This window comes from Grammomys surdaster, unplaced genomic scaffold (genome assembly GCF_004785775.1).
Source record: "Grammomys surdaster isolate TR1022 unplaced genomic scaffold, NIH_TR_1.0 150, whole genome shotgun sequence".
In the NCBI taxonomy this organism is placed as follows: Eukaryota; Metazoa; Chordata; class Mammalia; order Rodentia; family Muridae; genus Grammomys; species Grammomys surdaster.
In genome coordinates this window covers 9,040,646-9,055,573 of record NW_021604608.1, presented here as the reverse complement: position 1 = coordinate 9,055,573, position 14,928 = coordinate 9,040,646, and the positions used below count along the sequence as shown (strand labels likewise).

Genomic DNA, 14,928 nt, shown 5'->3' with positions numbered 1-14,928 from the left:
GAGTGCAGTGGCTCCTGGATGACTCAGGATTCAGTTTCTCCACAGGACAGGAGCAGACCGACTCTGTGTCTGCTCCAGTCCCAGGGACCAGGCCAGGATGTTGATTTTTAAAAAAGTATTCTCAGCCATTTGTGTTTCATCTTTTGAGAATTCTCTGCTTAGCTTTGTACCCCATTTTTAATTGGGTTATTTGTACTATTGATGCTCAGGTTTTTTAGTTCTTTTTTTTTTTTTAAAGATTTATTTATTTTATGAATGTGAGTACACAGTTGCTATGATCAGAAACACCAGAAGAGGGCATCAGATTCCATTACAGATGGTAGTGAGCCACCATGTGGTTGCTGGGAATTGAACTCAGGACCTCTGGAAGAGCAATCAGTGCTCTTAACCACTGAGCCATCTCTCCAGCCCCGGTTTTTTAGTTCTTTATATACTTTAGATACCATCTCTTTATCTGATGTATAATTTCTAAAGATCTTTTCCCATTCTGTAGGCTGCTTCTTTGCCCAAATGATGGAGTCCTTTGCCATAGAGAAGCTTCTCAGCTTCATGAGGTCCCATTTAATAACTGTTGGTCTTAGTGCTGTGCTATTGGTGTCCTGGTCAGAGTGTCCTTTCTGAGCCAGTGAGATCAAGTCTATTCTCCCCTTTCTCTTCTATCAGATTCAGGGTATCTGGCCTTATGCTGAGGTTCGTGATGCATTTGGAGTTGGATTTTGTGCAGGGTGATAAGTACGGATCTATTTTCTTTCTTCTATGTGCAGCCATCCAGTCTGATGAACACCGTATGTTAAGATGCTGCATTTTCTTCAGTATGTAATTTTTGGCTTCTTTATCAAAAATCACATGTCCATAGGGGCACAGACTATGTCTGTGTCTTTAATTCCATTCCACTGATCAATGTGTCTGTTTTTACACCAGCATGCTGTTTTTATTACTATAGCTCTACAATACAACTCTAAATAGTGATGGCGATACCTCTAGAAGTTCTCTTATTATTCAGGTTTTTTGTTTTGTTTTGTTTTTTGTTCTCTCTTGTTCCTTTGGTTTTGATTTTTTGAGGGTGTGTGTGTGTATGTGTTTACAGATGAAGTTGGAGGCAGTTTGTTCAACTTCTTTGCACTGTGTTAGAATTTTGATGTGGATTGTATTGAATCTGTGGATTGTTGTATCATTTTCACAATATTAATCCTACCAATCCATGAGCAAGGGAGATCCTTCCATCTCCTTAAGTTTCCTTCAATTTCTTTCTTTCATGTCTTAAGATTTTTGTTATACAAGTGTTTTCTGTGCTTACTTAGTGTTAGTCCATGGCTTTATTGCTGTTGTTATTTTAGATTATTGTGAAAGGTACTGTTTCTCTGATTTCTTTTTGTCATTTGTATATATAAGCTACTGATTCTTGTATACTAATTTTGTATCCTGTTTTGTTGCTGAAAGTGTTTGTCAGCTGTACAAGATTCCTGGTGGCATTTTTGGTGTCTTTTATGTATAAAATCACATTATCTGCAAGTACATTGTTTATAAAGTTTTAAATAATCCAACTAATTATAAAATAACTTTAAAATATTATCATGAAGACTTTTTATTAACTGGCTATATAAAAAAATTAACTATGTAATTCCTCAAAAGAGAAACCTATGTGTTGTAATTATCTTTTATTTATGCAATGAGGATAAAGATCCACAGTGAAGCTTGTTTAGAAAAATAAATAAAGAAAATAGTGTATAATATATACAGAATAATATTTAGTCTTTAGAAAGGAGGACATCTTGCCACATGAGACAGATGAACATGGCAGATACTACTAATTGGGATAAGCCTGTCATAGAAAGACAAAGATAGTGGAACTGCATTGGTATGATTTCTAACAGTCAAATGCACAGCAGCAGAGATTGGAGTAGATTTTGCCAGGAGAAGGAGTTGACAGTCAGTGGGAAAGCATTTCAGTTATACAAAAGTTATTATAAATTCATTATAGAGGCTGCACAATATATGTACTTGGTAATAATTATTTAATAATCTTATTTATTTAATATTATTTGTAAACCACTAACAGCAGCAATAGGAGTCATGAAATGTGACTAGAAAAAATATTGAACTAAAATATTAAGATGGGAAGTAAAGGCTACAGGCCATGTTTAAAGTACTCCATGTCTGATGAGAATGCTTCACATACTCTACCATCATCTCCAAACACACTCCACACTCATGTCCTGCCTCCTCTCTGACACTGCAGGCCAAAGATCTTTCTGAATTTCCTCAGAAAACACATCCACTGTTTGTAAATGATTCTGCTGTCTGACTTGTCCACTTTCCAGTTTCTTACATATAAGTGACTTGGGGTGAATACACTTGATGGGTTATGTCTGATATTAACTGGAGAAAGTGTTAGTTACCCTTGCTGACTGATTCTGTTCAGCAAGTGAAGTGTATTTGTTACCTCGCAAGCTCTTGGTAGCCCCACTACAAGACTTTAAAGCTGACAGTCTCTCTTCATTCACAAAACATGATAAACTTGTCAAATTTATACTCTTTGGAACTACAGTCTGAAACACAATAGTCAGAGACTATGAATCATGTCATTGTTCGCTCTTTTTTGACACATGGTAATTTATATATTCATAAGTTCAGTGTTATAACAGTGTTTTTAATGTGGTATGTTGCTCATGCACATGGGGCATCCACATGTGTACATGTATATTTGTTTGCATATGTGTACATGTACTTATGTGTATAGAGATCTAAGGGTAATTTTAGTCTTCCTTGATTGCTCTTTACCTTAACCATTGTGACAGGGTCTCTCACCTGAACCCAGAGATAGAGTACAAGCCCGTTTGCTCTGGGGATGCCTGGCCTGTGCCTTATAAAAACTGGAATTACTGTTTAACTGCATGCCTACCAAGCATTTACGTGGGTTCTGGAGATATGAACTCTAATCGCTGAGCCTGAAAGCCAAGCATTTTCTTCAGAGCGCCAATTCCCTGGCCCTGTTATAACCATTTTGTGTTTGCAATTAAAATAGCATAGATAGAATAAAAAATGTTAATAAGCAGAGAAATGTGGATGTTTTGAGTTTTTTGATTCAAATTATCTCTCTACTGGTATAACATTAACTACTATCTCCTTAGGAATAGGCTCCAGAGAAGATCCATTATATCAGGAACTATATCTTAAGAGAAGGAAATCCAAGATTCTATGATGCCAGGAAACCCCAACCAGCTAGTAATATTAAAATATTGAAAATACTAAAATACAGAAAAATACTCAACTTTTGGATAAGAAAAGCAAGCTCTGATCACTTGTATATTGATCACTGACTGCTTCCTGAGTTTTCAAATGCACTGCCGAGCCATCCAATGACACGTTCACTTCAGTTCTCTTATTTTACAACTCTAGAATTTCTTTTTAAAAATTTCCATCTCTTTATTGACCTTCGTACTTGATGATATAAGTTATTATACCTTCCTTTACTTATTATTTAAGAAAGGTTTCTTTTAGTTCCTTGTCATACTTATTTTTAAAGAATATTTATTCAATTTTATACATATATACATCTTCATTCTATACATCTCAAATTCCCCTCTCCCACTTACCCTGTACTTTGAAATATTTCTAATGGATGCATTGAAGTTTGTGTCTATCAACATGATCTGAACAATCATGATTCTCTGTAGGAGGAGCTAAGGTGGGAGGAGTTAGTAGAGGAAGAGGAGTAAGGAGGAGAGGAGGAAAAAAAAGAGGAGGAGCTAGAGAGGGCAGAGATGTAGGAGGACAGAGAACCACACGGGTATGGAGAGCACTCGTGGGGAACAACTTATAAACTTATAATTAGGTTAGCTAATTGGGATACAACTCTCTTTGTATGGACATCTTGTTATTAATTATTATCAAACAAATAAAGCCTTTGATTAATCTATAAGATTTAGAATCTCATTCTCTTACTGGGCCCACATGGATGGCGGAATGGTCTGAGCAATGCCCTGTCTTGTGGAGACAGTGTGGACAATTGGCAGAGCCATCTCTCATGCTGGCATCTAGTGGGTAGCAGGCTGGTGTTTCTGGCTGGCCGGTTCTAGCTGCTGCGCTCATGTGGCCTCTGGCCACAGAACATGGCGGCTGAGCTGGGCAGGGCTGCAGCAATTAGTCAGCTTGAGCCAGAGGCCGATTTTAATTATTTACTACAACAAAATGGTGACCAACGTCTGGCACAAATTCACTAGAAACTTAAGTCTATTTCACCTGAGAGTAAAAGTTGTAATTTTTTTTTTTAAAGAAAGTGAGTAAGTGATTGGCGCTGATAGGAGTCACGTGACTCCTATCTCGAGGAACCCTGAACAAAAAACTACAGCTGATCTCCCCGGCTATGGGGAAACGAAAATTCCTTTTTGTTAGGAAAAGAAGAAAGTAAATGACTCTAGAGTAGAGAGTACAGTGTCTGTGAATTAAAATTGAGATTATTTGTTTTTAAGATAGATTTAGAAACAGTTTTGTCCAATTCACGTGGGGAATCTTGCCTGCAGTTTGGAACAAAGATAGGTAGAGAAAATTTGTCTGTGGCTCTAGGCACAGAACCACAGACAGACAGGTATACTTTTAACCAAGAGAGCTAAATAAATAAGCCTCCATTGTGGAGCAGTTACTGATTAAGTATAAAGTTAAACTGTAGGGATGATTTGCTTTTAGGAAAGATTTATAAACTGATTTGTCCAAATCACGTGGGGATTATCGCCTGTAGTTTGGAAATTAGGGAAAACTGTCACTGGTTCTAGAGTAGAGAGTACAGTGTATAAGTGGAAGCTGCTCTGGAGTACAGAGTAAAACAGATAGATTGTATAAATTAAAAAAACCATTCTAGGTAGAGGGCCGAACAGAAAGATAGTGTAAATCAGATATATTCAGATGATATAAAGTTATATTGCCTCACAGGATACTCAGGTTCTGTCTAACGTGGGCCCCACGGGAATTCTGGGTTCATTTCCTGCTTGGCAAAAATAGGGAAAGCCTAAGAATAGGCACATACAGTACTTTAGTTAAGATAGGAAAATTGTCGCTGACTCTAGAGTAGAGAGTACAGTGTATAAATAGAGACTCTTCTGGCAGAGAGCCAAACAAAAAGATAGTGTAAATCAGGTGTATTCGGATGATATAAAGTTACTTTGCCTCACAGGAGACTCGGGGTCTGTCTAACGTGGGCCTCATGGGAATTCTGGGTTCTTTTCCTGCTTCGCAAAATAGGGAAGGCCTAAAGAATAGGCACATACAGTATTTTAATTATTAAGTTGATTTTATTTTCAAGATGGGTGTGATTTTCAGTTTTGCGGTTATATTTTTCCTCTGGGAAAGAGGTCAAAATAAAGGTTTTTCTGGTTACTGGCTCAAGGAAATGCTGTTTTGGGAAAAGGCTTTTGTCTGTGTGTTTTCAGAAGAGATGATTAAGTATTTCTACCTCCCAGAATTATATTGATTAGACATGACAGAGGCAGGCCATCAGAAGACTAGATTCCAGAATTCAAACAAAAAGTCATCTTGATACTAAAATTTGTTTTGAGAATTGTATATTGCAGAATACACAGCTTTGGTGTGTCTTCTCATCAAGCAAGCTGAGCAGACCTGCGCGAACCTCTGATGTCCTGGAATTTCAGCTGAATGCAGTGAAGACACAGACATCAGAGGCTTATAAATTTACCCTCCCCCTCCCCTCTTCTAATATCTCAATGCCCATAATCAACTTGAAGAAGTTAATGAAGAGTCGGCGCCCCTATTCCCTGTGTTTGGGGACTGAGGTGGTTAGGGCTGTCTTTCTAGGGAAAAGTAGTGGTTTTGTTGGAACAGGGAGGAATAGCTAGGATTTATTGCATAACCATAATTATTGGTAGAAATATGTATAATTGTTATTAAGCTGAAGTTATAATTTCTTAAGTGGTACAAAATTTACTTTGATTTCAAATTTAAGGTTTTTATTGGTACGAGTTTCTTGTTGATATAATAGTAAGATTAATATCTTTACTCTCATAGGCATTGTGCCTATATAACATATTTAGGAATACAAGGCTTAGACCCAGTCCTTCTTTAACTCTTTTAACTGATTAGAGATGCTTAGCCTGTAAGTTAAGGGCCTATAGCAAGTGCATGGCTCTGAGTTTATTGTTAGGGTGTTTTCTAGATTTTAATTAGAAATAGTGGAGAAGACTTAATGGACAACAGTCCAGATTGCTTTACATAGTTGGTTTTCCAGAACATTAGAAGTCCACAGAAGTGACATTACTAACATTTCTGTATTAATGTTCATTTTGATTAGAGACCTGTCTGCTCCTGACAGCTTCCCTGTCTTGGATTCTAAGAAGAAATTGAACATCTTTGGAGTTACTCCAGTTGTGGTGAGACAGCCACTAGGCAAAAATTGTCTGATTTCATATACAGACTAATTACTGTCCAGAAAAAAACACACTTGCGGAATAGTCAACTGATTATGTCTGCCAAGACAGAGTAATCAGCCCTTAAAAATTCTGCATTAATAGGTCTGTCAGATGATCCTGGGCCAGAAGGCTGAAGATTGGATGCTCTAACTTTTTTGAGGTTTAAGGACTGTCCAGGTGTTCAGCGGTCTCTATAAATTGGCTAAGTTTTAGAAGCTATGCTTTGTGCTTCCCATAATTTCAGTTAATTCAGTCATTCTGGATTTCTGACGGGGTTGAAGACTTACAGTCTCATAGCCAACCCAGGCTATTTACTTTGAGAGAACAGACTTGAGAGGATGGTTTTCAGCTGACATGCATTTTAAAGCCAGGACATAAGCCAGGTTTAGAACTAAGTCTTTTAGTTAGAAGAGATGACAGAGGTTTTGTTTAGTCAACAAAATGATGGACTGGGTATTAGGTCTATCTTCTATCTTACTGATACAAATTGATGTAGTTATGCTCTATTGTATTTTGAGAGAAAGGGTTTTTTTTTAAATTTTATTTTAACAGAAAGGATGGTATGTAGGAGGAGCTAAGGTGGGAGGAGTAAGAAGAGGAAAAGGAGGAGTAAGGAGGAGAGGAGGAAAAGGAAAAGGAGGCGCTGGAGAGAGCAGTGATGTAGGAGGATGGAGAACCACACAGGTATGGAGAGCACTCATGGGGAACAACTTATAAACTTATAATTAGGTTAGCTCATTGAGATATAACTCTCTTTGTATGAACATCTTGTTATTAATCATTATCAAACATATAAAGCCTTTGATTAATCTATAAGAATTAGAGTCTCATTCTCTTACTGGGCCCGCATGGATGGCAGAATGTTCTGGGCAATGCCCTGTCTTGTGGAGACAGCATGGATGATTGGCAGAGCCATCTCTCACCTGGCATCTAGTGGGTGGTAGGGCTGGTGTTTCTGGTGGGCTGGTTCTAGCTACTGCACACACGTGGCCTCAGGCCATGGAACATGGCAGCTGAGCTAGGCAGAGCTGCTGAAACTTAGATAGTCAGCTTGACCGGTGGCCGTTTTTAAGTAATTACTTCAACAATTCTCTACAATGATTTTAAAACAACCATTTTTCATATTTCCAACAGAAAGGATCATATAAAACGTATTCTCTAAACATCTTAGAATTGCTTCAGTATTAAGCTGACATCAAGTTTTAGAATTTCTAGAAAACTGACCTGCAAGCACATCTTGGCTGTAGCATATATAACCAGAAGGGGTAGCCAGAAATCTCATCTGGGCATTCAGAAAATTTACTTAACTATAGAGTATCTTTTAAGCATTATAACTCAGAGAACAAAGATACTGAATAATTTTAAAACTTACCTGATATAAATAATCTTCAAATACAAAATAGTAATCATCATTGCTTGCTGTGAGCTTCACATCCTATAATTAAGTTACAAAGCACTGAAAATTACTCAAATGAATCTGCTTATAACTCTAAAGAATAAATATAACATTTAGAAATAATATTGCAATAAATTTTAAATTTTATATAATGTTATAGGTATTTTCTAGTGAGATTTTATTCCCATTATGTATTTACTTCGCTAAAGTATGTATTTGATTTTTAATTTCTTAAGGTTTCATTAATAACTATTTGTGATTTATTTCATTTAATCTCCTTTTAGATGTCTTAAAGCTGGAAAAGAAAAACAAACAGGATCACAACCCCCAGCAGCAAGCATTTCTCTCTCTCTGTCTCTGTCGCTCTTTCTCTCCCCCCCCCCCCAGATTATTTTTCAACTTCACTGTCTACATCTAACATACTTAGCCATTTCTTCAAAGTATCAACTATTTCCTATCTGTTTAACATTGGTTACCTGAAAGATCACCATCTGCTCCTAGGAGGCTGATAACTGTGATTTTCTGCTTCATCCTTCAGGACTAGTTCATGATATCCCCTGAGTAGAATATTGGTCCTTTGTTTAGACACTTCCATGTGCAGTTCCTGATCACAGACTACTAAAAAATTCTACTTTTCCAATGAGACTTTTGGCTCTCTCAGCTCCTGTGTCTTACTTTAACTCATCACAGGGCCTGACAACTAAAGGTCCAACATATATATATATGATGAAAACTTCAAATGGTAATATAAGCAGAAACTAATCACAGTTCTCTGTGATATAATGCAATGCATTGTTACATAGGTGACATCTCCAATAAAAAAGAAGCAAAAGCTGAAAAAATGAAGCAAAACATTCCCATGCTCCCTAGCCTGCCTCTGAACAGTTTTTATGGTGAGTTGAACATGCTGATTGTGAAGATTTAGTTATGCTACTTCTAGCTGCATAATCATGGCTATAACTTCAAATCTCAGTCTCTAAGCTTTGATAAGGGACTCCTAAAAGCCTATGTGTTAAAGGCTTGACCACTCTTCCACTTCATATGCTCTTGAGAAGTGCTAGAAGTTTACATGCTGGCACCCAGTGAGAGAAGGCCTGTAACTGAGAGCTGACTGAAGGGGATAAGGGCTCTGGCACCTTTCTGTCCTTTTCCTTGTCCCCAGCTGCTATGAGGCACGTGGCTTTGTTCTCTACCTTGACTCCTGCCAGGAGGTACTGATTTACCAAACCGAAAAGCAGTAAGGTTCCATGCCATGAACTGAGACTTCTGAAATACACAGAAAAGTAAAGTGCTCCCTCTTAAATGTTAGCATCTCATACCCTGTGCCACTGTAACAACAGAGAGCTGAGTCTCCATGTCTGTAAACAGGTAATTACTACCTGCTTCAAAAGCTATGGTAAATGCTTCTGACAGTATTTGATTCTGAGACAATACTCAGAAAACTGATTAAAAGCCTCTTCAGGTATATACTTAAAACCAGGCACTGTACTTTGTATGAAAAACCTCTATACCCAAAGTATGGTGAGTCTTTTGAATCCATCGTTTAATCAATTCAACAAGTACTGATTGGTCGATCAGGATTAAGTACACTAAAGTCAAAACACAAACAAAACGAAGATGGTGTTTGTCTTCAAGAAGTCTACCATATCAGCCGGAGAGGTGGTCTAGTAGTTAAAGAGCATTGGCTATTCTTCCAGAGATCTTGAGCTCAACTCCCAGTACTGACTGTAGCCCTATGACCCTATGAGATCTGTTGCTCCCTTCTGGTGTGCAGATGTACATGCAGACAACATATACATGTGTGTGTGTGTGTGTGTGTGTGTGTGTGTGTATGCACACACTTTAAAAAAGAATAGAACTACCACATCAATAACAAGAATATATATGTAGTAAAAAATATGGGAAGAATCACAACGACAGATTGTAACTATCCATGACTGCAGAGCTGAAACAGTCTAGAACCTTCAACTTAGCAGCTGAATCAAACAGCAATCAAGGGATTAATGGCACAAGACATGAATAGCTCTGGAGAAAACTTGAAAATGCAGTGTACAGGGAAAGGGTCATACATCTGACTTAGAGGTTGCATGGTGGAGGCAAAGGTGGTAGTCAGCAAAGGTGATACTCTGAGCCAAAGTTGGTTCTTGGAAGTAAAAGTTATAAATTATGTATTACAGAGGCACACGGAGCACCAAAGCTAATCCTTACCCAACATATTCGCTCACTGCCATTTACCATTGTAGAGATTAATTAAGCTTTTGCCGTAGGTGTGTGATAATGAAGACTGACAAGCATTGGTATAACAGGCAGACCAGAGTAAACCACAGAACTAGAGGGTACAGACATAAGGCTAATTGTTGGGAAGTAAGGAGAACCTGGTACAATATAAGAATCTAAGAGTTCAGTTCAGAGAAGGTATTTGATATTGCTTCCCACACCTTCCTTGAGCTACAGTCATCCCAAGGTGGGGATGGGGGGGTGTTTTTATCTACAGTCTAGCTCTTGGCACCAACTACTCAATGTATCCTTTCCATAAAACTTGAGAGATACTTGGCCACATATTTAGAAGTGAAAAAACCAAAACTTTATTAATGTGTCTAGAGAGATGGCTCAGTGGTCAAGTACAGTCCTGCTCTTTCAGAAGACCCAGGTTTTCTCACTTCATCCAGCTCACAACTACCTGTAACTCTAGCTTCAGGGGTGCATGCACTCATGTGCACACACTCCCACGTGAAGATACATATACATAACTTAAAATAGTTAAAATAGTTTTACTACAAAGAAAATATTCAACTAAGATGTAAGGAATTAGGAGACAAAGAAGACTAAAATTCTATACTCATATTTTCATTTTGGCTACTTTTCCATTCTCTTTATGTGAAAGGCTTGAATTTGAGATGGCCAGTGTTTTTTATCTCCATTAAAACATGGAGGCGCTGGGGAAGGAACACAAGAATAACTCCCTAGGAAAGAAGACAATGCTGTGCTGTGTGCAGACCCCAGTTTTGGGAAGCCTCAGCTTCATAGGTATCATGATCATTTCTGGTATTTCCTCCTTCCCCCACCCCCTTTTTTTGAAACAGGGCCTCACCAGGCCCAGGCTGGTCTCAAAACTCACTATGGAGCCGCACATGACCTTGAACTCCCGATTTTCCTTCCTCTGCCTTCAGGGTACAGGCATCATAGAAACGCAGTACCATACAAAGCCACTCAAATTATTTTTCAAGTTTCATATGTACTTTGGCCCATAGTTCAAGTCCCACAGAGAGAAACTCTCCATTTTAATGGTTATTAATGAGATGGGAAAACCAGGGATACCTTTACTTACTTTATAAATTAGACTGTCCACCAAAAGGTCATGCTGTATCACATTGGTCTTGAGCTGCTCATAATACAAGATATCCTAAATTTAAAAGTAAAATGTACAAAGATTTAATGTTTATAAGTTCAGCCATAAACCTTAATAAACAATAATCAACAATAAAATTATAGCTATTAAGAGGTAGGGACTCTGTTTTATTCATAATTTACATATTCATTACTATATGATAGCTAAGTGATAATAGATGTTCAGTAATATACCTATTTCCATCACTGGTACCTAGTGGATATTCAATCAATTTTGCTAAACTGATTAATAAGGAATATAATATTTATGAACTAGGTGTATCTTATAACTTCTTGAACAGTATAAAATGTTCAGTGAGAAAGAACTATCTTCACTCACATTTGAGGAGCCTAGGCCCAGAGAGAAAACTAAGTCGCTGTGCAAAGCCACGGACTGGCCATGGTTGTAGCACCAGCTTGACACTGTTGTAGCTGGGCGAGACTGCCGATGGCTTCCCCCTTGGCAGCTTGGGAGGCTCCTTTGAGCACTCTAAGAGCTATGAGAGCTGGTCCTCAGGAGAAGGCTTTCAAGCCAGTCCAGCTCAACTCTTCTAAGTCTTGTATATCACAATTTTAAAATTATGTCACTATAAACAGAGACCCAGGCTGTTTCTAAGTAGTTTGTCGCTGTGAGCAACACTGCAATAAATCCCCTGTGCAAAGCAGAGCTGTAGGGTGAAAATTGTACACACCTTACATCAGGGTATGGACTGCCTGAGTACTCTTCAAGAACAAAAGCAATTCAAGTTTCCCTAGCAAAATAGGGTGCTATTTATCTACACCTTTTCCTCTATAAACTCTGTCATAGATGAGAAAAGACAACTCACTGCTGTGTTCATTTGGGCTTTCTCAACGTGCAACCCTGTTTCCTGGCCACGTGAATTTCCACAGCAGATTCCTCCTTCACAGTAGTATCAGCCTGTGCATTAGGCGCTCTTTCTCTGTATAACCTGTCAGACTCTTCATGAGGAAGGAGAATTACCCTCTCGTCACTGTGTTGTCTAATCACTATATTTTCCTTCAAAATAACATGCTGCTTGAATTTTATGGTAAATGCTAACAATTCTTTAAATGTTCCTTATGGCTGTGGGTTTTCCTGCATTAGGAAAGGCTTCCACACCACATGTTTAAACAAACGGTTTTGAGAAACTGCTAATTTTTCACTCAGCTATCTGTAAGGCTCCTGGAACTTATTTTTGCATCTGTTATCAAAGGGTCTTACTATTTTCTGTGAGGGTAACAGTAAATTATCAGCATCAGCCATCTCAACTGAAGTAAAATTATAGCATTAGAGCTATTTATTAATTCAGCACCCTGTTTGATTTAATAATGATTTGGTTTTTCTTAGACACTTAACCTCCATAAAAACCTGAAGATAACTACATCTAGTTAAAGAGCTTGTCCTAAATACTTGTTTCAGAAAAGGTGGTGTTTTATGGTGTTATAGCATCCCATTCAAGAACATAATAGAGATCTTACTCATATAAGACAAATTCACAACCTTCTATGGGCTTCAGAAGAATGATACCACCACCTTTGTAGGGTTGATATGAGGGGAAAATGGATATGTACAATAAGCTACAAGTGGGGCCCGGCAGATTTTCTGAGGGTCAAGTTTTATTTTATTTATTTTGCGTACATTTTCCTCATATGAGCTCTGTGGCTTTCCCATTTTCTTGACATTAAATTTTTCATGTTTCTGCTATTATAAACTAGGGGTTTTCCACTTTTGCATTTCAACTTCTTACTGATATTATGGATAAAAGCTGATTTCAAAATATTTTACATCTTACTAAAATATTTTAATTATAGTAATGTTTTAGTTTTCTAGGTATTTAACATAATCACAATCATCTCTAGGGAGCATGACTCTGTGTCTTCTTTCTCCAATCTTAAACCAGGCCATTTCCCTATCTTACAACATTGGCTAGAGCCTTAAAAATGATGCTGCATAGCAGTGGTAATACCATAGCCTCATCCTGATCCCAATGAGAGGAGGGTTACTCAGATGCCTGTAGGACACACTCACAATCATACTTCAATGGCGAGATTTGGTTTGGAATGGCCTTTGGATTTTATCAAGGCTATAGGGCACTCACTGTTACTTTTTCCTCCATTAATATGCTGAAGTATGTGATTTGAAGAACCAATAGCTATACCATCCATTATTCAGTGCCCTGCCCATATGAAATCAGCTGCTCCAAGCTGGACAGGACAGCTGTCTTTTCTCTCCTTCCCTCAGTGGTCATCTGTGATATATGTGCAGCTAAAGAAGACGGCCACTCCTGTCAGAGGCAGACAGCTCTATGTCATAGAAGTACTATTGTTGAGGTGCACTAAATTACATGTTGTCCTAGGACTTTTATAACTCCACGACAAAGCAGAGAGAGCCTGGTGACATCTGAAAGAATACTGCTTTAGAAAAGGTTGAGTGAGTTTACACTATTAATATTTATTTCAATTTGTTAAAAATGTTTGTTCATATGTATGCTGACATTAAAAACTGAAATAAAACCAACCACAGAAATTATTTCCATAGGTAATATACATTAACTTTTTCATCTGTACTACTCATGAATTATAAATGCTCACATAAAATTTTACTTTAATTGCTATGTCCAACAATAAATTATTTGAAATTGTACCTGAAATGCTTTTTATTATCAATTAATCAATGCTTTCCCCAGTCATTGCTAGAAAATTAATAAGTATCTTAATAAGAGAAATCATTAAAATACTAATTTTAGGACCAGATATTTCCATAAAGAAATATATATTCAATTACATTGAATAAAACTTTAAACACGAAGACAAATTTTACTGGGTCCAATTATTCAAAACAGTCAACAATCACATAAATATAATTATGTAGCAATCTCACAGACTAATTGAACTGGCTAAACTTCAGACAAGTAATAAAATATTAGCAACAAAACAAATAAAAATGCTGGATGACTGATGAGAACAAGGCCATGCTTATTCAGAAATTCATCTGACCATAAGAACTTCAAAATGTAGGCAAACTGTTAAATTCATCACAAAACAAGTTTATATGCTTTTCAATATGCAGTTAAAATATATTGGCTTTTTCTAATAAACAAATGAAGAGGTTTCTGTAGCCTTTATAAAATAAAGATAGCAATAGCACCTTCACATTGATTTTATTGATACTGGTATATACAAAAGTTTCTGTGTATACCAGAAATAATTATGAAATTAAACATTTTTAATTTTTCCTTTAATTATTTTTATATGCTATATCATTCAGCTAAACAAATGTTTAACTTGTAGTATATTTTAGTTAAAATGTTTTGGATATTAGTATTCTATCTCTTGGAGCTGGAGATATGGCAAGAATCTAGACAGACAAGTTATCTTCATAAAACTGGATTAAACTAAGACATAAAAGAATTTTTAAAAAAATCATATGTATAGGTGCTTTACCTGCATTTACGATTGCATACCAGAAGAATGTATTGTGTCCCCTGGGACAGGAGTTACAAATGGTTTCGTGAGCTACTGTGTGGACTCTAGGAATCAAACTTTAGTCCTCTGGGAGAGAAGACAGTATTCTTAACTGCTGAGCCATCTTTCCAGCCTCAAGACTGTTTTATAAATCCAGGGATTTAGGCACAAATTCAGATAGAGTTCTTGGAAGGTAACATGAGCTGCCCTTTCCTAGGGTCACCACTGTGCGATGTGTTTCACTGTACTGCAGACAGTCGT

The 14,928-nt window shown here is 37.3% G+C and overlaps 1 protein-coding gene across 1 annotated transcript in view; it reads right to left on the bottom strand.

The window, feature by feature from the left end:
* Positions 1-14,928, bottom strand: part of Tbc1d19 (TBC1 domain family member 19) — a 113,112-nt gene that overhangs the window by 54,582 nt on the left and 43,602 nt on the right. The window contains exons 12-13 of the mRNA XM_028765245.1: positions 11,144-11,218; positions 7,792-7,854 (exon numbers count right to left, since the gene is read on the bottom strand). Of these exons, the coding sequence (XP_028621078.1) occupies positions 7,792-7,854; positions 11,144-11,218 (138 nt within the window). The remainder of the gene's footprint in view (positions 1-7,791; positions 7,855-11,143; positions 11,219-14,928) is intronic.